The following is a 25125-nucleotide window of genomic DNA, read 5'->3' on the forward strand; positions in this document are numbered from 1 at the left end:
AATTATAAATACATGTTACATAAATTTCTATATATTTATTTGATTGTAACATGTCTAATTATCTGTCATTTAAATAATCTTAAGAAAATAAATATTTTTTAAATTTTTCTATAACAGTAGTTAATTAATTATGTATGTTTTTTGTCACAAATAGATATACGAAGTTAAGATTATGTTGGATATGTAGGAATTATTGTGCGAGTAGAGTACATAATAAAACATTTTTCGTTAAACATTTGTTATAAATTTTTTTTTCTCAATATAATTAAGTTCTTTTTCTTATTTTCTTATAAATATTTCGATAAAAATACGGACAACCGTGTAAATAAGTTATTATTAATTCTTACAAACAAGTGATATACTCTTGCCTGACCAATGTCGGGTTATACTACTTCCGCGGATCCGAAACGCGTATAAAAGTGCACGTAGTTAGCTATGTTTAAAACAACATTAAAAGAGCTTAAAATAATGTAGATAACGATATAGAAGTAGTATATTTGTCGGAAGATAAGAAAGTTATGACGTGTCACATAAATATTAAGGTATAATTCACCGCGCATGGTTAGTAGAAGCGCGCCATTGCACGAGTACCATCGTTCAATCGATACACAACGTGACGTCAGACTGAACCGTACAACAGTGTGCCCGTATTGTCCATTAAACGAATTCGCGATCGGTAATTTATTTTATTTCTATCTACACACGAATTTACACGCATCTCGTAAATAAATATTTAAAACGTGCGCGAATCGGTTTCCGAATGTTTAACGATCGCGCACTAAACGCACACTGTCTCATCGCGCATGCGCAGTAATTCAAGAGCAAGTGCACCGCGCATACCTGTCGGTGATTGGTGAAAGGATATTGAGAGCAAACGGTCAAGCCAGTCGGCCTGAGGTGAGCATGGGGAAAGCACGTGTCGTTTGCATTGTTGCGCGCGATTCGGCAAGCTTATACGTCGACTCAAACGTCTCCTCCACCACCACCGACGCTTTCACCACCAGTGAGACGAAGGTAGCCGCTAACGCCATCACCAGCGTCGCCGTTACTACCACCGAGAACAATTCTTTGGCTTCCCCTTCTCTGCATCGGGTTGATAGCACGAAAATCGCGGTACCCTCGCTCACGTCGAGAACAGTGCCCGCGAATGCTAGATACACCAGCGTACACCGTCGGCCTATCGCTATGTTACTCGCGGTGATCGCGTTCCTCTGCGCCGGCACCAGTGCCGAGGTGTTCACGAACACTTTTCTCGTGAAGATGAGGCAACCTGCGGAGAGACACGTCGCTGATCGCGTGGCTATTAGAAATGGATTCGTCAATCTAGGACCGGTAAGAGCCTAACCACTATTCCTCTACTTTTTTTAAATTATAAATATTATTCTTTTTGTTTTCTTTTTTTTTAATAACATTAAGATTCTGATTTCATTAGGAACTGTTTTGATATAGCGATAGGCTGCATAGTACGAGATTCTAGCACTGACACATTATGTATACTCGAGTGTAGCGCGTACGCGGTTCGACCGCCTCGAGGAAATTGCTTATCTAGGGTGAAACAGAGTATGGCTTGGGGTGCGGATAGGGTGAACATACTATGATGAGAATGAAATCTCTCTTGTACGATCGATAAGTTTACTTCAAAAGAGAAGAAACAAGAAAATACCCAAGGGAAACTTGTTTATTTATCTACCGACGGTTAGGGCATAAATTTATTTACCTCCTTGTACTATCGGTCAGGTCCCGTGCTTAGATTTTAATTTGAAGCTTACTTTTTATATGATTATTCTAGCGGCCAATGATTTATAATATTTTATTTTTTGTTATAAATTCTGTATTTTACTATAGACCTATCCTAATAAACAAAGCACATTAAAAACTGAGACATTTATTAAAATTTTAAATCCCTTTAGACTAAGTATAGTATATCATGAAAAAAAAAATAATCTGCGCCGGTCTCGTTTCATCCTTGCTCCACTTCACCGTTGATTTATATCACCGCGAAACTTGTTATCGGTTCGCCGCATGAACGACCTGTTATTCACCGTAGGCATGTACGATCACAGAGGCATTGATTTCGTGACCGTTGCCACGAACGCCCGCATTATCGCGAAAACATGTTCGAAACGGTTGGTCGACGTCATAAATACACAGAATACGTATTAACGATAAGATTAGCTTAGTCCGAAGGGAGCTCCGTTACTCAATAGAGAAAGTCTTCCTCTCCCTTCCTCTGGATGTTTAATTTCCAATAAAACATCAAATAAATCATTACAAATCATAATATACTTTACTAAAGGTTTATTCATTTCCATTTAATCGAAAAACAAGCGCGTTGGTTTGATTATCTGTTTGCATTACTGAATTACTCGGGCGCAGTGAAATGATCGGCGTGTGGTCAGACAGCGCAACAGTAGAAGCGACACGGTTTGGTCCGACGCCTACACGTAAACTTTGCGTAGGCACCTTTTAGCGAAGCCAGCTCTCGTCCCTAGTTGTTTTTCTGCTAATATACGGTATCGTTTTACGGTTGACACTATATCAAACATTTTTGTCGAAAGTGCTTGTCTAAAATAAGTATACGATGACGTATAAAGGCGATTAAAGGTTCCACTTTCGAAGTTACTTAACGAAGTTACGTTCACAAACGCGGTAAACACTGGCATAATATCAATTATAAAACTATAAGTATACGTTTATCGGTACAAACTTTCGCATATTGCAAGAAACAACGCGCTTTATATTGAACTTTTCTCATTTAATTCTCATTAATTCGGTAAATCAATGCATACCCTTTAAACTGCTTCTTTCTCGTTTCCCTCTGTTCGTTTCTGGGAAAACAAATTTCATTAACCTTCGTTACGCAATTCTCTGATATCCTGTTGATCAAAGGAACATATATATATTCGCGTTAAATTAACGAGAATACATTTGTTGTGAATACATGGAGAGCTTGATTAATAAAATGAAACAATTTGATATTTATTAATGATCAAATTAAACAGCAGAGACGAGGAGTGGGTCTTTTATTTCTGTCGTCTCGCGATAATTGAAACGCTCTTCGGGATTCCATTAAAAGGAGACAAAAGCACGTCTAAGATGGCGAGGATAGCTTCTGAAATTTTCCTCCTTTTTTACTACGAAATGTTTCTCGAGGGCGCAGGTTCGAACGGAAGTGTTCAACAAGGGAGCATCTTGCTAGATAAATTAAGTTAGTCGTTGCCCATCGCGACGTTGGGGGTCGTTTCCTTTTATTAGTATCACTAGACGAATGTTATTGCCTTCTTCTCTTCTGCTCCGCGATTCTCTTGGTTGCTTCCATTCAGAATTGTACTTTCATTTAATTGTTCGCTTAAATTAAATTCGCCGCCATGGTCATCGGTTACAGTCATCTTTTCACCCTATACTTAGCTTGCTAATTTGTACGTCATTTACCATTCTGTAACGTTACAACCTTTTCCCTCTGCGACCGTTTATCTTCGGTCCATTGTTAGATTCCCTTCCCACGTAATAGGATACATGTTCTAATAATAACAACAATCAAATCCATTAGACGGATTCATTAAGAATCGTCTGTTCTAGGAATAGACAGCGAGATAAATGCGTCGCTGTGATTTTCTTCTCGAAAGAAAATCGCAGACCCCCAAGAAAGTGATTCCTAACGATTTTCAAAAGTCGATGGAATAGAAATTCGTTTCGAATCGGAGGAACGAGGGTTGTAAAGTCAATTGGTCGGAAGAACGAGAATATGAAAGGGGGAAGGATATTATAGAGCGACTTTTCTCCATTGTTTGACGCTTGGAAATTATGCGCCAGATGTAATTTATCGTGTGGATCGATTTTCTTCTTCAAACTGGTATTTACAATGCTACGTGACGTTGCTCCATTTGATTGCCGTTTGACACGATTAATCGTCGCGTGACGTGCGCGTTGGATTATCACCGGTGATCGATCGCCTTCACTGAGGACCGATTAAAGAATCGTCATCTTTGGTGACGGGGGATTTTCGTCCACGAGAACTGGGACTAAAAAGCTTTAGAATATTTTTAATAATGAATACCTTAAACTGAACAGTGAGGTATGGTACAACGAAGGAATGTTAATTTTAAACTGACCATCGTATGTCCATTGTATTTTAGCAAGTGTGAACCATTGTTACCACGAATCGTAAAATGATCTGTCCGGGAATAATGAAAAGATTAACGGAAAGAAGCCGAGCGAAATCGAATCATGTTTAAATAGGTCGATCGATCGGAATGTTGCGGTTACGCTGGTAACCACCTTTTGATTCTGCGACAGAAAGGTGAACATTCTATGTTCTGGTACATCTCTTTATTGAAAAAAAGAGAATGAGAGATTAAAAAGTTTCATGGTTCGATATAATCTACTAACCGGGAGAGTCTTCTTTACATTTACGTAAACAGGTTCTAGAACAGGAGGAGGAACTTCCGTTGCATCGCACCAGGGAACTAATTATTCCTCTTTATTAAGAGGCAGGGTTTGTTAACACACTTCGGGATGACTAAGCGCGCCTTTATTAATGGCCTAACGCTTTGAACGTGGCTATGGATGAAGCTCATAACTTCACTGGTTGTAGTAATAAAATATTATCTCTGAGTATGTTGGAAATATAAAATAGTGTGGCATAATGAATGAATGTTGTTTATTAGACTTAATAATAAAAGATGGTATTGAATAAGATACAAAATTAAGAAGATAGCTCGCAGGCTAAACGTTCTTCACTCTTCGAAAGTTAACTCTAGTCTGATCCATCCCTCAAAGGCACTCGCATTCATTGTGAATAGGGCCCAAGGCCTCGCCCGAAAAAACACTCGCCGACCCTTGGGCCTGGTTTTCGTCATCGCTTTTCTCTTTAATGGCTCTCTTCCTGCTTTTAGAAATGTAAACTACCCTAAATTCTAAACTACGTTACCACAATAGTAAGAAGAATGATTCTTTTATGCAGAAGAATTTTAATAAATTTACACACTATGTTTCTAAACGTTTCTAAGTTTATCTACTATGCAGAGTTCTCTGAATATCATTGCTATAACTTCTCATGCAAGTGGAATGACGACAGCTGGCTCAGAAAGGAAGATCGTGTACAGTTAACTGCACTCAGTTATGCAACTACCAGCGTTCCGATGGGCACGTTTCGAATATTTCCGAGTATCTGAACTGAAATTACGTAATCTGATCGTTCTTCTATCCTCGTACCTTTCAAAGGAACACTTTTATGGTGTCTCTATTGAACCGAAGAACAATGTAAAGTTGTTTCGCAATTCCAAAGGGATGGAAGAAAGAGAAGTATCGATGAAGATATTTCAGTATTCTCAATTAAACTTGTTTCCCTTTGCCTTGAAGGTACACTGATCATTTATATAATGTACTAATATTCAAGAAAATAATTAAATGTTATAGTATTCCAGGTATATTCTTCTTTTATTTTCAAACTAAAATAACAATTTGATATAAATTTTTCCAGCCATTTTCAATGGAAAATTAAACATTTCTCACCGAGTTTACCATCTTCTATCGCAACACGTTGTATATAAAGAGTATCCCAGTAAAATTACTTTTCCAACCATTGTCCATAATTGGATTATGCTGGACGAAGTTTGCAACCTTCGACTTTTCTACTTGCAGCCTGTACTTTGCTAGCAATATTTCACACTGTCGAGATGTAAAACGCTTCTTGTTCCCCGATAAACTGAGAAAAATTGAATTCTCTTGCTTGCACGTTGACCACGTATACAGACGAGTTAGTCGATGTTTCGAATACATTGGTGGCTCAATAAATTCTATTTGCATACACATTTGCAACAGCTGAACATAAGGCAAAGTACAATAAACCGGGCTACGTTCGCGTTTATCTGCTGGACACAGGTTGTTATACCGTGTCCACTGTTACGCACTTGGTGCATGCTTGTTAATTGGATTACACGACACGTGTAGCCCGGGATAAACTCGATTAAGAAACGTATAGTTTGACGGATTGAAGTTTGCTTTCACCGACAATGGAGTCGAGAGAAACAAAATGCGAAAGGATTACATTAATAATTCCACCTTGTTCAAACGTTACGGTAACTAATTAATCCTTAACACGTTAAAACCCCTCGAGTCATCGACGTTTATGAATTCAATGTAGATAATCACTTTGACTTTAAGATTTCGTAAACTTTTCATATCGAAAGGTTGTATAAATAAATAATTATCAAAGGTGCAGGTTTCATCATTGATTTTACCCAAGTAGCATAGATATTGCTACTCCATCATGGTTCGTAGCGAGTTCTAAGTGTGCCCTGTTGGTGTGTAACGATGGTAAAGTAACCATGACGTGATATACGCGTGGAAACTCAATACCAAAGGACGAGAATAGCATGATAAGGTACTGTCGACCTCAAGTTTCTTTATATCACGGCTGGCCTGTCTCTTTTCCACTGAACAGACTGTCAAACCGTATTGATATATCTATCAAACACTCAACGTGTCGCATTCAATTTGATTCGGAAGGAAAAACATTCCGCTCCTGTTTCTCATTCGATGAACGACAATGCTGGAACATTTTCAAAAGTTTCATTTAATGTTCATGGAACTTGAAGATGAAATAAAAATTCCAGGATTGTCAGACCTTTTAAAAAATAAACTGCGTATCTGTTATACATTCTCGTTATACATACAGTCTTACAAATTGATCATTATTATAGCGGCGAAGGTGTTAACGATGCTCGTTTCGAACGTTATTCACCTAAGGAAATGAAATTACACGGTTGCGAAAGAGCAGAGTAGAAGCAGGATTTACGTTTATGATCCTTCCTTCTCGTAGTACGTTTCTCATCGATCTTGGCGAGAAAAAGGAGCCTGATGGAATAATCGAACAGAGGGATATCTCCGGTGTCGTTAAGGTTTCGCTTTCAGGAAATTCTATCAACGCGCCGGCGGATAAACAGCGTGGCTGATTTCCTGAATTTATCAGAAGGAAATTTGCAACACTCGCACGTTTTTTTATTATAAATGCAATGACGGCATGGCACACGTCGACATAGTGGTAGGATTTCAATAAACTAACGAGATTTCTTGCGACGCGGTCAAGTGCACTGGGTCGGACGTCAATATCGTGCACGTGTTCTACTGAATTTCTTGCGTTTTTCTTCGCGAAAGTTCTTCAACACTCGGCAACTTTGACACGATGTTTGCTCTCGTACAAGAAACACGAGTTGGAACTATTGGAAAAATAATCAGGTCCCGTGGAAACCTGACGGAGAAGTGTTTTTATCCGACATCGAAAGAAGATTAGAATCTTGCGCTGTTCAATCTTCGTACAGTCGAGGATGTTTCAAGGGGTGGACGACGAGTTTGAATTAAAATGTAACAAATGTTTATAGAAGTTTTATCTCGTCGAGTCTGAGTTCAGATAATGATTATTCCACGACTTCTGAAGACGATAATGTGATTACCCGATGAATCGTCGCGCTGTACAATAAGGGGGTTGTTTTTATTGCGATTTCTTTCTTAAACAGCGCAAATGTTTAAATACACTCGTTAAAATCCCTCGTGAAAAGTTATTCAGAAGCTTTAAACTTAACCCTCAGTAGTCGCATTATGGATATTTTAGATAGATAGCTTAGAAATAAAAATGATGACACACGATATCTGTAAATAATAATTTCTCTCTTTGTTAATATTTAAACCATCATCAGATAAATTCAAGTAATTGATCAATGTAGGTGATAGGGGTAAATACCTCGTACAGATGTGTATTTAATCCACTGTCAGTTTGATCGATTTTCTCCCGGAAGGCAAATTTATTAATCGTATAACACCCTGTACGAGTTTATCTATTTGCAATTGGCTCGATTGGAACGACGAACCGATGTCCCTGATCCATCGCATTTATCTACCCACTGGACATCTGGAAAAAAAAGGAAAAATACTTTAATACTTTTTATTTGATGTTTGATCGAGAAGGTATTTAAAATTTCTTTGAAGGAAGCTGGGAGGATTAAGCTCCTTCGAATCCTTCCTGTAAGATGATTGAAAGGAAATAACAAGTTTGTTAACAGTCTTACAATTAGACTTCTCCAACTGTAGTTCCTAGTTTCCTATTTTACTGGAATTCGAAAATATCATTTTTCTTATATTTGCAATGCTGGAATGGAATTTCCATACCTAACAATGAGATAACATTTTTTATTTTTTGTTTAGGTATTGGACAGTCAAACGGAATACCATTTCGTACACAGGGCTCTACCTCATGCGCGAAGCAAAAGATCCGTGCCGCATATGAGGAAATTGAAAGTAGATCCCTTGGTAAGTGATCCTTTTCAATTCCATCGACTTCCATCCACGAAACAGTACAATTTCGTTCTTTATTCTATTTTCACCGTGAAATCAATTGAAATCTTTCAATTTCGTTCCACTTTCGTGTATCGTTGATCGATCCCAACAATTTTCTCATCGTCACGTTATTCCATTTGCTATTCTAAATAGTTCCATAACAGGGGAATAAAAATTTATTCGTTTTTAAAGACATCCTTAAAAGAAAGAAAGGTTTCAATTGCGAAAGAATCGTAGGTGGATCCGTGAAACTCGATTTAAAAGCTCGCTAGCAAAAGGTAGTCGATATAAATGTAAATGAAATCTCAATTTCCAACGGAGCAAAAGATATATAATCGGACCAAGGACAAATTGCTCGCATAAAATTACGATCTTTTGATAGTATCGTTCGTTCACAACTATATAGAAGTGTCGTCGATTCTTATTGAAGATTCGCTCGTTGACCTTTTTTATCCACAGACCTGTCATAAATTTTCATCGCCGCGACTCGTTTTTCCATCGTTCTTTTCTATCGATTCCAGGCTGAAATGCTTTAACCAAACATTCATTACTTTTCCATAATTTGTGGGAGTCGATAGAATGGATGAAGTTCACAGTATCGGATGAAACCCGACCGGGTTTTGTTTCTTCTTCTGTTTTAACACTAGATTGCCGGACAAATAGATCCGTCAAAATAGATATAGCACATTTCATAATTCTATTAGAAACCAACATATGTTTTAAAAAAAATCATTTAAGTTTTTCTATATGTATAGCAATAAAATCGTAAATGAGTCAAATTGACTCGCTCTAGCAATCTAGTGTTAACATGTTCAGCACCGATGTTGAAAATACACGGTGATAAAAATGTTAGAAACAAATTTAAAATAAGATAATTTTAAAAATTGGAAAATTCTACAGATTGTGGAAATCTAATTTGAAGAAATAGTTCATCGTCCGCTCTAAATATATTTTAATTAAGACTCAAAGAATTAATTCCATCCCTTGGTTGTTCGACGAAGCTTGGAAAAGGCAAATTAGCCGACAGTTGGTTCGCGAAAGGGGATGAAACTAGCGTGTTAATGTAAAATATTGAGGCAGGAGGGTTCGTTTAAATGTTTTAGGTGCACACCGCGGTGCAACAGCCTGGATTCAAGAGGGTGAAGAGAGGCTACAAGCCGCTGAGCGTGGATAATCTTGTGCCCCTTTACCAAATTAAAAATCCAGCGAATCCGGCCAACAGAGACCCGTCAGACCCGTACTTCCAGTATCAGTGGTACCTGAAGAACACCGGTCAAAATGGCGGGAAACCGAAGTTGGATCTGAACGTGAAAGCAGCTTGGGCTCAAGGTGTTACAGGGAAAAATGTGACCACGGCTATAATGGACGATGGTAAGAGGATTTAATTATTATTTTTTCGTATTTTATTAACGTTTTTAGGTCAAAGTACTTTGAAAAATTCGAAGGATAAGCGTTGGTTTAGTATAAATTGCAAAATTTTAAGAACTTTAAATGCGTTCAAAAGGATAGAAATGCAAATCTGTTAATTGCATTGCGTAAGGTGTTATCCTCTAAGCGGTCGTTTAAAAAGCTTAAAACATCTTAGAGGTTACATCGTTAATGGGTCGTTTGGTGGATTTAATGGTAGCAATTTTGCTGCCGGCTTCTCGAGATCTCATTAACAGAAAGCGTTTTAGCTTAGATTACGCGGCACATGAACGTAGTTAGCTAACATTCCTGAGGTTAGCTGCATTAATTGTACGCCACGGCAGGCTGATAATCAATTAAGGATATTGCTGCCACGTAATTTCATTAATTACCCTTACTTTCCTTAATACTTTAACGTACCGTCGTTAACTTCAATTTCACACCTCTATGAACATCATGCAATATTTTCTAGATAATTTTAATGAAATAAAATATATTTCAAGTAATCTAAAGTACACTGTTAGTATAAATTTTGATGTGATTCGTATTTGTCGGTCTTCGAATTGTTTTTATCACCAAGTATCTCAATGCAATTCTCCGGTGTAATGAAATTCAACGCGAAATCCATCTATGGGTCTGACGATACAGGGAAGTCGATTAAATCGTGTATACTGAATTCCGTAATTCAGAGGCACGAACGAGTTTCAGGGAATGCCGATAATCAACAATCTAGCGGATCAAACGGCGACGTGATCGGTTCAGCTTCGGGGAGATTTATCAACGATTCGATTTTCATTGAGGCTTAAAGCTGATATTCCTTCAAACATTACTTGAATTTCACGATAAACTACGTCCAATTTATTTGTTAATTGTGACCGCGTTAATAAATGATCATCTTATCCTTAATGAAGGTATACGCAGAGAGAGTTGTTCTTTGATTTTGAATTATTTATATCGAGAACATTAATCATAATTGTATTTGATGTAATCTTGAATTCTCTGTTTATTTATTCATCTGAAATCGATACAGAAGAATTGCAAGAATTTTCAATGGAAATTAAAGGAATTGTACTCATCTGAAATCTACTGTCTCATCATTTTCATGTATTACTACTTAAATCTTTCAGTGCTAAATACTCTCAGTATCTCTAAATACTCTTTTAATCGTCTTGAATGGCAGCGAAAATGACGACAAATAACTTTAATAAGTAGAATTATAATCAATTCAAGAAACTTGGTAACTGAGATTCCAGACTGAGAAAAGCCAGAGTATTAAGTACTTTGAGAGGGTCTTGAAAGCTTATGTTTTCGAATAAAATTTTATACAATTATACTAAGCTTCAGTAATTAATTTTCTTTCCAATTCAAGAATTTCAAATCATAAATCAAATATCATAATTATTAAATGTACTCTACCACAATGGAAACGTAATTTTTCGGGACACTGTGTTGCGAACACGAATCGATAATTCCTGGGGGTGGGGTGCGTAACCACGGTTCGTTTCTGACCATTTATTAAAGCCTGGAGACCCGATACTATCTCCTAAATTGTAGGGAATGTACAGACATACAGCTTGTTAAGAATTTTAGCCTTCTGCGGTTTACCATCGTGTTATCGTTGGGAAACATCCATACTAATACTTGAAATACCATTTGATTGCCATTTTATTTTATCTCGTATTTTTACCTTATATTTGATAACGTGTGTACTGAAGATTTTAATAAATCTGTTCTACTTGAAAACCTTCTTTTTATTTGTTTCAGGTGTTGATTATATGCATCCGGATTTAAAATATAATTACGTAAGTACTTTCGTTATTACAATTGTAATTTCCATTTTATTTCATTTATAAATTTACCTTTCGATAAATATCAAGAACTTCGTGCCTGAGAGTTAATTTTCTGTTTTCGATGCTGAAATAGTTTTCACAAGGTTCATTAGCATAGCCACTGAACGCTTATTGAAATTCAAATCGAGTCATGAACACGACCTTCTCATGGTAAATGGACGGCGATGAGGTTTCACGACGAGACGCTTTCATTTTCTTTCTCTGAAACTTCATTGTTGATGTCCTTCTCGGTATTCACTCGAATAACGCGACTCTGTGTCGTCTACGTTAACGTGTTGACTCTTCCGAGGGTCATACATGGTAATTTATTCAAATAATTTATCGTCCACTATAGCGATCGTTCGTTTGTAGCGACTCAGTGTTAATCAACGCAAAGTGAAAGAAGCCAACGTTTTTCAGTCAGCAAATTAAACGGTACTTGGTGAAAAACCACGAGCAAAAGAACAGTTTTAATAACTTTCGAAACCCTCGGAAAGTAATTACTCGTTCAGCATTTTTTATCGTTGTAACTTTCTCGTTAATTGGAAAAGTTATCTTATTTATGCATAACTTTAGCATCTTACGAAAAACCAGCTTGATCTATAAAAAAGAGCTATTGGATTTGAATCACGTAGCCTAAGCGATCTTCACCATCCATTCTATGAAAAAAGGAATGTTATTAAACATGCTTCAATGTAGAATCTCGAACGTGTACTGAATAATGTAAGAGAAAATTCGAAAAATTTTCGGCTTTTCAGAGGAGTGAAATGATAATGCTTTCAAATTCTCATTCTTCTCGTAACGAGAGTAGGTGCTCGACTTTCCTTAATACAGTTTCTCTTAAATAAATATTACACTGAAACATTCTGCGAATGTGCCGTGCAATATTCGCGGATAAATAAAGGGGAGCGTGATAATATGAGAGGGAAGTTTTCTCGGAATTTTCTTGCTTAAGTAGACAGACAACACAACCCACGTCACGTGTTGAAGATACTTCATGAATGAAAAAAACTTGAGTTCCGGTTAGAGAACATAAATGATTTTCGTGGACATAATTCTACGATGATTAATTATAGCCTTCCCGTTGTCATTCCCTCGGGAAAGAAATTTGAATTCAGCGAAGCTTGTTCAATCGTTCTACGTGAGTGAAATACGTCCAAGTATAAATCGTGGAATTTTTATCGGTGACGTGGTTATCAGAAAGGTAGAAAACAAGGTGATGTGGTCACGTGAGGCGAGATAAAAAAAAAGAGAGGTAGGAAAAGAAACGAGGGTGGGCATGAAAGGGTAGTTTCCTTCGAGAAGACGAAGATTAATGGTCGAGAAACGTTGCCTATGAGCAGGAAAAATTTATGATAGGTAAATCCAACGGATAAATGATTTTTATGGCGTGTAAACTGTGTCGACTTTGTTCAATTAATTAACGACGTCTTTGTGGGTGAAAATCAATGCCCGCTACTCAAAGGAATAATTCAAATAGGAAAAAAGAGAGCCAGGAGTCTCATAGGAAATTACCATAAAGGGGCTGCTTGCAGAATTCATTCAACTTTCTACCCGTTCAGAAAGCTCCAGGGTATCTTCAATTTAATGCTCCACTGCTTTTGCTAGAGATTCAGTTAAATAATTAAAAAATGAGGGAGAAAAGAAATTCTGAATATCACTGAAGCTACTACATTAATAAGCGTGTCTGACTATATGTGGTTATTACTACTGCGACGGTCACACATGGGTCGCATTAAGCGTTGATATTTCTACTGCGGCAGTCAACGTGGATCGTTCTTCGTCTTATTGTTTTATTTGTTTCAGAATGCCAAGGCTTCTTACGACTTCAGCAGTAACGACCCTTACCCTTATCCAAGATACACTGATGACTGGTTTAACAGGTGAGTGATGAATATAAATATTTTCTCAGACTTCAAGGAATTTATCGTTTATTAAATGTAATAAAATTAAAAACAACCCAGTCTTAACAAGATCGCGTAACTATTAATTATCGTGCAGCAGTTAGTATCAATAATGAACCAAGAGTTGTTAAGAAAAGAAAATTGTTTCCAGTTTCCAGTTTCTCTTTCGTAACTGAGGTTGACACAATTCAGACGGAAAAAGTCAAGGAAAAATGAAGGAGTGAATAAACGTAATTTGTTTTTTTTGTCGGATAATAAGAAATCGATGGTTTGATTAGACGAACGAGCGAAATTTCTGGGAATAATTCGATCTGAAGCTTGGAATAGAAATCTTCTATTGTGACTAACGAAACAAGCTGCTTCTCTTTTATCAGGTTTTGATTCAAGTCCACGAAGAATTACGTGAAAATAATTCTAGAATCGATTCACCTTGGTCTCTTTCGTAAAAACTTTCTTCTTATTTTTCTTTGACAACTTACGTAAGCCAATTCCCACCAGTTCTTGCTACTGACAAACGTTTCCATTGAATGGTCACCGAGAAATTCTTTTGATTGTGTTCGTTTCCAAGCTTAGAAAATATGTCTTCTTTTATACGGAGAGGGAAAAGAACCCTCGTAATCAGTTTCTCTTTTTTTCCCCCTTTGCACGAGACATCTTCGTCGAGACAAAAGCGAATTTTCAGATTTCTCTGACAGCTGTTCTTTCCAAAGAAACGCCAATATTCTTGTCGTATTCTTAGATCGAAAGAAATCGGAGACAGTTGTCAGAGGAGTTCGACAACATATTTTATCAAGTTATAGTCTTGTAATTCGATGCTTCGATTAATCAAAGAGAACACGAATTTCTGTGGGAAATAAATTTAAAGGTGATCAAAAGAAATTTACGTCGTCCCTCCTGAAATGAAACACACCTTCGCTTATTGTGGACAGCTACCCTCTCAAAGGGTTAAAGGTCAATCCCTGACATCTCGTTCACGTTTATCCTGGAGGATGAAGAAACTTATTAAAGACATTCAACCGCAATCGTTTCAGTTTCAACAATGACACGTCCGTGACCGAGTCGTTCAGACTGTTTTTACGACTTTCGTTTCTCGATTTTATCGGTTCAATCAGAATGCGAGTAATAAATAGCAAAGGACGGTAAAAGCTGAATGAATCTAGTGACTGTAATAAAAGAAGAGAAAGTGGAATCTATTAAATTACACTTGAAATAGTGTTTGTTATTTTAGTCGAATTTTCAAAGGAACGCTCTTTCGATTTCACTTAATTTTGAATAAAACAAAGTTCTCTTTCATCGGCTTCTCTTCGGCAAGGTTGCTCATCCAGCACTTCTAGGGAATGTAACATCAACACTTTTAGCAGGTCTATCAAGTTAAGTCTCAAAATATCAAATCAATCTGGCTAGGTACACCGTTCAGTCGTTGTGTATACTCGATGTAAAAGCCTGTAATCCTACGGGCAAACATTTTCCTAGTCGCTGCTGATATCGAACGATATCTAATTAAGCTTGTTTCCTATTGAACAGCCACGGCACCAGATGTGCCGGCGAGGTAGCCGCGGCACGAGACAACGGGGTGTGCGGTGTGGGTGTCGCTTACGATTCGAAAGTCGCCGGGATTCGAATGTTGGATCAGCCTTACATGACCGATCTGATCGAAGCTAACAGCATGGGACACGAACCTGACCTCATAGACATTTATAGCGCCTCATGGGGACCGACGGACGACGGGAAGACGGTGGACGGGCCTCGAAACGCGACGATGAGGGCCATCGTGCGAGGAGTTAACGAGGTGTGTATTAGTGTCAAGTTTTTTTCTCTTATATCAAACCAGAGGGGATCCTTTTACTCGTCCTTCGTATCTTCGTCAAGAAATTAATCGTGTTACCTTGAACTAACCTGGGGAGTTCCAACGATAATGAACATCTTTGTATTTTGGGAAAGTGAAGCGAAACGTAATTAACGAAAATGGTGCAAGCGAATAATAATTAAAAGAACTTGAAATACATTTATATTTCAAGCGTTTTCTTTTTTTGCAAAAAAATATTGCCTGCTAGAAATCAAATTATACCACACGATGGAGCACACGTTCTACTCAAAGGAGTGTAGAATTGAATTTATGAAGCACATAACACGTGCCACAGGTCGCGGGGCAAAAAGTGCATTAAATGCATTCTAGTGGTAATCCGATTATTCTGCAGAAAAGGTGAACGCGTTCGAGTTTTCAAGATATTTACGAGCACCACCGAGAAGCAACCAATAATTGCATCGAATCCAATCAGTGCACCCTTCGTTTCAAATGAAAACGTCGATAATTTATCATAGCAGATGGTCGTGGTTTAGTATACCTAATTGTTGGTATAATTGGATCGATGTGCGGGTAAAAGCTTTATATACAAATAATTTTTCTCTTAGGCAATGTACAGATTAATCAATAAATTTCGGAGTGAGTGGATTTGATTGTGAGTGTGCTAAGTTATGATTGTTCTCTTTGTGGTTCGTCGATAATTAATTAGGTAATTAATTAATTTCGAAACTCGTACGTTCTCAATTTCAAAACGAGGCATTCAATATAAATTAATTTTCAGAATAAAGAGCTCATATGTACACCCTTTAAAAATAGACGATTTAAATTATAATAAAAAAAAAAAATTATGTCATTTTCACAAAGAACCTTCGAAAATGAAAATGAACAGATTCTAATTAAATTGAAATTCTTCAAATTCCTAAGAGTTATTATGTAATATAGGGAGCATGATATAATATGAACTTTAGATTTAGCTTGCAAACTCGTAACGATCTCTCCACTGAACACGGAAGGGTAGTCGATAATTATTAGAATCTGCAATATTCCAACGTCTAAGAAACACTGTCTCCTGTATATCGGAATCACCCTTAACAACACATCGTTACGTACACGAGTTATGACAGGTCGTTACGTGCTGCACCAGTGGGCAAACGACGTCGAAAATCCTTTGGGGATGGGTATTGGATTCCATGAAAATTGTGCCAAAGGTGTCCAGTTAGATATTCGGTCAACCGTAAACCTGTACACCTCACGATGACCTTAATAGTCTCCTTACAGTTGATAATTATAATTTTCAATATTTCTATTGGTATCATTTTTCGAAGTGGCGTTTTTGTTATTCATAGGGGAGAAGAGGGTTGGGGAATATTTATGTATGGGCATCCGGGGACGGTGGAGAAGAAGACGATTGCAATTGCGATGGTTATGCAGCTAGTATGTGGACTGTCAGCATTAATAGTGCTATTAACGACGGACAAAATGCTCATTACGACGAGAGCTGTTCGAGCACCCTAGCCTCGACTTTCAGCAATGGGGCTAAGGATCCAAATATAGGGGTGGTAAGTAGCAATTCTTTTTATTCTGTTGTCACAATTACAATTAACTTTATTAGAAATCTAAGCATTCAATGATCTTCGAAATTTGCTCAAAACTTGACACTATAGAGCAGCTCAACATTTTCAAGTATTTCGAACACGCAGAGTGAAGGATCAAGGTATGGGGCAGGAATAGATTAACCCCATAAACACGAGACAGGAATTTCGTTGCATCGCAAGAATGTCTGATTCGATTGAAACCACCGTGAAATTCCAGTGAAATTCTCGTCGAGTTTCAACGCGTGTTCCATTCTATTTTTCCCCCGAGATCAAATATCTCAACAATCTCTTACAAAAATGAAACATGTTTCAAATTAACAAGTAGCCAAATGAAAAAAAAGAGAATTCTTTTCAATATAACTTATTAAACTGTACGTTAACTGCACAGTTACCTCGCATCGTTTAAAATCCTTCTACCAGTAGGAAACACGATCCTGAATGGATTTTACCTCCCTCTTTCATTTTCATGGCTGTTTTTGTGCTCGATAGCCGGGATTTTATGGATGAACACGGATCGCCTGGGTTTCTAGTGTTCTCTTTGTTTCACGAAAATTTCATGCTCGAACGAGCGGGAATATAAAGAGGAAAGATGGGGTGAATGCGAGTATTCCTGGCGCAGATTACACGTACCAGCTTTTTAAATAAGATTTATTTACCCTCTGACTGTCCACGCGTGAAGCGAATGAAAAGAATTCTACCTCTGATATTCTTCAAATTCTCATACATTTTATATCACGTAAAAACGCAGCGAAATATCATCAATCATTTTGTGAATTTTTCGAAAAATCCGTATTATACTCGTAAAGAAGACTGCAATTTCTCGAAGTACCTAATCGCCCAGGGTGGTACTTACGCCTCTGTCGTAAAAACTCGATTGCACCGGTGTTTATCGCGATTTTATCGCAGTCTCTGGCAATCGAACGTAAACTTTTAATACTGAAACTTTCTCGATATCCGTGGGACACGCGTGGATGCGCTGCCAAGGAAATTATAACGTTCCAAGAGTTTAATCGCCTTTGGGAGTTGCTTTCAATCGTAGACACACCAGGAAACCATTTCGCATTCAATTATTTCAAACGATTCGTAAATATTTAATCCCTTATAATTGTTCGTAAAATACGCTAGAGTCGTTTCTATAATGAATCTCAATTAAAACGTTCCGTACAATCGTTAAAATGCAAATGACGTAGATTCTCGTAATGAGCTGCGCTAGATAACCCGTTCGAGTAAATTCTAATTTCAGCTGAGAAACGTGCTCGTTTGCAATTATGCGTTCACATTGTCTTTTCCTCTTTCCTCGCAGGCTACCACTGATCTCTACGGTGAATGCACCACTACTCATAGCGGAACATCGGCTGCAGCACCGGAAGCCGCTGGAGTCTTTGCCCTTGCTCTCGAAGCTAAGTGAGTACGCTACAAAATTCTTTTCATTTCATATTCCCTTTGAATTTGTAACAAAATTTCTTCGTGAAACTATGCCTTAAAAATTCACAAAATTCCCGGTTATTCGGGAATTAAAGGTATCCGAGTTTCCATATGGCGCAATCGATGGATCGCGAAAAATATCGAGTTAATAAAGTTAAAATCCCTTTCATCCTCAATTTCAGACAAGTTTCTTTTTTTTTTTTCATTCCACTGCACTTTTCTCCCTTTGAGCCTTCAGTTAAAATCTGACAAGCCAGTGTATCGGGTCCATTGTTATTTCACACGGAAAATCATGATTTTCCAACAACGTCAAATGCATTGTTCAGCTTTCGTGGGCGCGCAAAATGTGAAAGGAAAATTGTATTAATTAAGTCTGTTACGCAAACATTTCTGTACTTCTTGATGGACAGTTAAATGGGGCTGACATAACGTTTCTCTTTGAATAAAATAAATTGTTAACTAGGGCAGAGCGATGAAAATAAAAAAATCTTTACGTTGGATTATTTCAGTCCGCAGTTGACCTGGCGAGACATTCAGCATCTGACGGTGTTAACGTCAAAGAGAAATTCTTTGTTCGACGCTAAAGGGAGATTCCATTGGACGATGAACGGTGTCGGTTTGGAATTTAACCACCTCTTCGGTTACGGTGTGCTGGATGCTGGTGCGATGGTTGCCTTGGCGAAGAAATGGAAAACTGTACCGCCACGGTATCACTGTGAAGCTGGTTCCGTGTTTGAAACTCAGTGAGTGTTTTTCAGATATTAAGGTCACTCTGAAAGTTCTGAAAATCAGGAAAATTTATAGCGCGATCCTTGTTCCTTCATCATTTATTATCGTCTCTTTAACTGGCTTATCCTTTTCTATTTCCACTCTGAGAAATATAAAAGCATATAAAGCATGCTACACGTCCAGCAGATTATTATTCGTGGATGACCAGGGTATTGATCTCGGCTGCCCTCCTGTCGCGCTTTTCCTCGTGTTACACACTAGTCTTGCCTTTTCCCGACACAGAAAAATCACCGGCTGTGTGATCCGACAAGCATTTCCCCCAGAGACTTGGTCTTTTCAGAAGGTCGACGGTGTGTCCAGAAACGTGTATCAATTTCCTTTTTAGAGAAGTGACGAGCGACCGATCGATCCTGTTGAAAATAAAGACTGATGCCTGCGCTGGCACCGAGTACGCTGTGAACTATTTGGAACACGTGCAGGCTGTTATTTCCGTGAATGCTTCTCGTCGTGGTGACCTGGAGCTGTTCTTAACTTCTCCCATGGGTACCAGGTACTTTTCTAATTATTATTCTGATTGGTACACTGTTATTAATGTTGATTAAAATCACACTAGTAATTGGAACTATTGGATAACAGAGCTTATGGGAGTTTCGTAATGAAAGATCTATTTTTAGATCAATGATTCTAAGTCGGAGGACAAAGGACGACGATCATAGAGATGGTTTCACAAAATGGCCTTTTATGACCACCCACACCTGGGGAGAATATCCTCAGGGGACATGGCTATTAGAGGTAAATGGAGGAAGACGATATTATCGATGATCCATGGGGTTATTGAAATTATAGTTGAAATAATTTTGATATTCATTTATTAAATTATGCCCAGGTGAGCTTCAATACTCAAACTCCCCAGACAGGATGGATCAGGGAGTGGACTCTGATGTTGCATGGCACCAGAGATCCACCTTACACCGGACTTCCGGCAGCTGATCCACACTCGAAACTAGCGATCGTCAAGAAGGCTCACGAAGAACGTTCGACCGCGATGTAACCAGGAGGAACTCCATGATTTTAGGAACGTTCATATCGAGAGAGAAAGAAAGAGAGAAAGAGAAAGATACGTTTATGCAACAAGTCTTTATCGTTTAAGGATCTGATTTTTACAGGTGTGAAAATTCGAACGCAACCATCGTGCTGTGTTTCCGTGATCGTTTGCTGATTATTGTACCATAAAAAGCTTTGTGTTCTCAATTCTGATCTCAATTCAGTTACGTTCGAATTTTTCAACAGGAACAATCGTACTTTTTGCAAAATCAATCCTGCGTGTTAGCAGACGTAATTATATTTTGATAGGTTGCTTGAAAATTTTTAGATTATAATTACTATTAATGTTAATGGACGATGCGTGAGTTTTATTATGATTAATAGACTATAATTATTATTGTTAGTAAAGGGCGTTGATATGGCAGAGGAAGCAGGGATGGTGTGATTGTTTTGCAAATGTCGACACGTTGATTGCCATAATAATAAAAAATAGAGATAGAGACAGACATTATAGGTACGATCATTTTTCATTTTCAATCTGCTATATGCTTTTTCCCATCTCCTTTTTATAATTATTTTAAGAAAACTTTTCTTCTGGGGCTACCTATGAAATTCTAGAAATAGAAAAACTAATAGTTCCATATACAAAAAGTTTAACGTGGTTACTCAAAATAGCATATATCCTATATTAAGATTATGGTGCAGGTCACCAGCGACCCCATGGCAGTCAACGTGTTAATCTTACTTACGTACAATCTTTAATATCGTATTTAAAGTTCTTTCAAGAACATGTCATTAAGATTTAACTATACTTAATTAAAATAACAAAGAAGAAATTATACTATTTATCGTAGCTGTTTGAGCATTGAAGAGACCTAAATACCAAAGATCGAACATTTTCTTTGATTCAAAAAAGACAAGATTTCGACGAATCAACAAAAAGAACAGTCCTCGGGCTACACCAAAGTTAATGCCAAAGAGTTTCAGCTGGGAACAATAAAAATCATTCGGTATGGTCCTCGCAACTCGACGAGCCCGTCCGTACTCGTACCAATTAAAACAATGGGATTCGTAGCCGAGCTTCTTTTAGCGCGTGTCGAGTTGAGAGGCGATTCTTGTAAACGGAAACGATCAGACGGGAACACTGATGGTCCACGCGTGCCAACGTTTCTTTTTGATCTCTCAAAAGTTCCGAAAGCTTCGCGAAGAATACGAATTTCTTTTCGATGATATATCTATTATAGACTATTAGATGTTCAACTATATATATATGTATATATACACGTACCTATTGGCTTTATTCAAAGAAGAAAATATTATTACCTCTCTAAGTGACGCGAGATTGGGTCCGCATTGTCTTTTACGGAGGGATACGTAGTGTTATTGTTATCGTGTTTTAATATTATATTGATGGACGATGTGGTGTCGTTTGTTAGATTAAAATACAAATTTATATTTTATTTTGCAACTGTATTTGTTTAAAATATATTCTACATACTGTGTGACGAATTAACTGATCTTCCTCGGTCAAACATTCTCTACAAAGATTGCAAGTACATATCGTTACTGAAGAAACATATTGTTTTTAAAAAATATTGAAAAAGAAAGAAGAAAAAACATTGCCACTTAGAGAGGCAATATCCTATCTACCCTAATTGTCATTTTTTTCTTCTAACATTCTGTATAAATTATTGTGGTGCGGGTCACCAGTGACAATTATGGATCTTTTTTTTTTTTTTGAGAAAATAGTACTTGAAGGACTATTACGACCGTCAGACGTTTCTGTCTTTGACGAACTGAATAAACATATCCATATATCTCGGATTCTTCGCATTACGCACAAAGTATTTCTGATAGTAACGATTTTGTATGAAATTCACTTGGGTGGTAGCCATGAATTCAGAATGGATATATCTTTCTTTGAAATATGTATATTTAATTGAATGATATCAGAGATTTTTGGCTACCTCTAAGTCGAGGTCAAAGACCTTTTGATATTTTAAAATTCTTTTAAAAAAATCTACACATAATGGGAAAGAAACGTATTCTACGTTCGCACGCATGGACCAGACACAAGATCAAGACTTCATATAAATCTTCTGCTTTCATTTCGTAGCCCCATTGTCAGTAAAATTCATCAGTATTAATTGAACGATAATTGATTCATTATTTAATGAAATTTTTAGAAATTTTGATGCTGGCAATTATTAATTGAAAATTAATTAGCCTTTCGATATTAACTTAAACAGAGTTAATACTTATCTATTGGATCTGCAAATGATAGCTAAGGTGTTAATAACGAAATCGTGCGTGCGGACAATTTTTCGCATACATCTCCATGAAATTGGACACCTGATTTAAAAAAAAAGGTAACAACATTATCGACTCATAGAATGTGACAAAACCAATTTGGGAAGGACCTATTAAGGACTATGAATCCTTTGAGTAGCAAAGACGTAAATATACGTCCAAGGGTTATCAAAAAGATACTTGCAATATTTAAAATTTTGAAATGGAACTCCCTGCAGATAGACGACCAATAAAAATAAAATTAACTTCTCAAAGGCTTGATCCCTTGCCTTTCAACGTTGGATTTTATTCGTGTCATATCTAATCTAATTAAGACAAGTTGTATCTTTAAGTAACCTTACGTAAAAATTTTAAGAATTTCAATTTTCTTCATTTCATCGATCATGAAATAATTGATTCTATAATTCTGGATCAATGAAAAACACATAAGGCAAGGGTTTAATAGATCTGAAGAAGAATGACCTATCAATATTCATACAACATCGATTATTTCGAAATTCGAAATGATTTGGCCAATGCTCGCTGCCATTGCAAATTGAATTGATTCAAAGAATTCTCGATTTTTAGATTGCAAAAGGAATAGATAGCAGCGTATGGTAATATCTAGAGAAAGAGAGAGTGAGAAAGAGAGTATGAATGTGAGAGAGATAGACAAAAGAAAAAGAGTATATAATATACGTATATAAGAACCAAAGAAGAGAAGAAAAGAAAAAAGATAAAAAAATAACGTGTAGATACTAATACATACGTAGAGATCAGAGTTTGAAGTTTATGTATTAAACATGATAAAGGATAAACGACGTCAACAAAAAATACATATTATATATACATATATATATACATATATATATATATAGTTGAAATGAATTTAATCAACCTTATTCTGTACGTGATGTACGTGGATGAATAAAATCTTTATTTTTTGGCCTGCATCGTTTTTATATGCTGTACCTGCGATCCATTCGTCTAATTATCATTTTTATAATTTAACGATCGATCACTGATCGATGGATTTGTTTTGTTATTTAAAGGGTGAAGAGTGGGTATTAGAGAAGAAGGTTGACCGAGTAGAACTAATACGTCCTAACTGTATTAGAACCTAAGCAGATATTTGGTATCAACGTAGTAAAGCTTCGTCGTCGAGGTGGGATCGTATCGTTTCGAGGATACGGCTTCTTCTAGAATCTAGATCCATATCGATTCGTCTACAAAGTACGAGTGCTTCCGTTTCTTTGCCAATGCCAATAACGAGTAAATCGTGCGATTACTCGTCCAAGATTCTTCTGCAAATCTTTGAATCCGAAAACGTTCGTTCAATTGGCAAAAATCAGAAATTGTAAAATCTTCATCTTCAACGACTCGTTAAATTGCACGATTATTATTTTTCCGTATTTATCGGGGCAATCAATTTCAGAATTTTAAGAGCAAGGTAAAACACCGATGACTCCGAAACAGCCTCTGAATTCGGTCAAGATGGAATATATTAATGGATTGTTTGCACTTGACAGGGAAACCATTTATTGTACCTAACATTTTTATTTCAACCGTTGGCTAAAATAATTTGGTCGCGTTCCAATTATCGACGAGGGTAAGAAATTAAGGGGATGAATTCTTTGGTCAGATTGAATTTTAATTACAGCCGACACCTTTACAGTTGATACATCCGTATAGGGCGACACACGATCATGTGGATTATCAAGGATATTAATTATTCCTTTTGCTGGTACGAAATGGCTGCGTGTTTCGAGTTACCAGCTTGACAGATTGCCATCGACCCACGTAATTAACTGCTCTGAGAACGGATCGTGAGCTCTGGCAATTTGCATAATTGGGTCGGCGTTGTTAAAACGTTATTTACGCAGCTACGTTTAATTTAACGCTATCTTTCGACTACTAACCCTTGCTTGTCAGAAATCTGGATGCGAAGAAAACATATCAATGAAATTTTGAAAATTTCCTATTAATTAATTTTCATCTCCTATTTTCAACTTTGCAAACTTAGCTCACAAATATCGGAAAAATAATTTTATGCGCAAATTAACAACTAAATAATATATTATTACATTGTTGAATCATTTACGACCCCTTGATGGAAAGCCTGAAATTTCAGCAACGCTATTCGCAAGCATATCGAAAGCAATTTTATCGGTGAAACAATTATTGGGATCCTCAACATTTCATACATTTGTAATCAAACGAAGATTCAGGTTTTCGAGCAAGCACTCGTTACCCTCGTAAATTTCTGATATTCGTGGGACAGCCACTCGTCCGGCAGGATCAGGATAACAAACGAGCGCGGTTAAAAACACGAGCATCACATAAACTGGTCCAGAGAAAAGAAAAAATAAGATATCACTGGCATTTCATTAACTCGACCTACATATACACGAAGGCACCCTTCTACTCGTGTGTGTACAGTAAAATAAATATCGTTGAAAAATAATCGTCAGCCTGGAAACAATTTTCGTTCCTGTATTACGTGAGTTGTTTAAAATATTGTGAAATTCAATTATTCATTACGAGTCGCAGCTTGAATCTTTCATGAATTCTTTTATATATTTTATTAAAATCTCTTATTTCATATGTATCGTTTGTATTTTCACTTAGAATTACCGTTGCGCCCAGTTGAACCACCTCTACCGAGACACCCTGCAAACCCCTAGCACAGGGATTAATTAAATTAGTCTGTTTCTTTTAGGAAACTGCAGGATAAACCAAGGGTTCTCTACAGTACAAAGGCGGAC

At 37.1% G+C, this 25125-nt stretch overlaps 1 protein-coding gene and 1 long non-coding RNA gene across 2 annotated transcripts in view; one reads left to right on the forward strand and one right to left on the reverse strand.

The window, feature by feature from the left end:
- The first annotated feature begins 205 nt into the window (after positions 1-205).
- Positions 206-23303, forward strand: amon (prohormone processing protease amontillado). The gene is made up of 12 exons (XM_034321036.2): positions 206-1332; positions 8203-8307; positions 9438-9705; positions 11506-11543; positions 13377-13453; positions 14999-15263; positions 16625-16837; positions 18177-18277; positions 18808-19041; positions 19413-19577; positions 19702-19819; positions 19914-23303. Exons 1-12 carry the CDS (start codon positions 904-906, stop codon positions 20076-20078), a joined length of 2178 nt encoding a protein of 725 aa, XP_034176927.1. The 5' UTR covers positions 206-903; the 3' UTR covers positions 20079-23303.
- LOC143305914 (uncharacterized) overlaps positions 6118-25125 on the reverse strand; it is an 85187-nt gene continuing 66179 nt past the window's right edge. Inside the window, exons 2-3 of the long non-coding RNA XR_013063127.1 lie at positions 7742-7909; positions 6118-7650 (exon numbers count right to left, since the gene is read on the reverse strand). This is a non-coding gene — a long non-coding RNA (uncharacterized LOC143305914). The remainder of the gene's footprint in view (positions 7651-7741; positions 7910-25125) is intronic.

Source organism: Osmia lignaria, chromosome 12, assembly GCF_051020975.1.
Source record: "Osmia lignaria lignaria isolate PbOS001 chromosome 12, iyOsmLign1, whole genome shotgun sequence".
Lineage (NCBI taxonomy): Eukaryota > Metazoa > Arthropoda > Insecta > Hymenoptera > Megachilidae > Osmia > Osmia lignaria.

Bases quoted from the DNA above. Each gene is read 5' to 3' on its own strand.
- amon (XM_034321036.2), top strand. From the start codon at position 904: ATGGGGAAAGCACGTGTCGTTTGCATTGTTGCGCGCGATTCGGCAAGC. The intron at 11,544-13,376 runs GTAAGTACTTTC...TATTTGTTTCAG, and splicing joins CGGATTTAAAATATAATTAC to AATGCCAAGGCTTCTTACGA. The intron at 19,042-19,412 runs GTGAGTGTTTTT...TTTCCTTTTTAG, and splicing joins GGTTCCGTGTTTGAAACTCA to AGAAGTGACGAGCGACCGAT.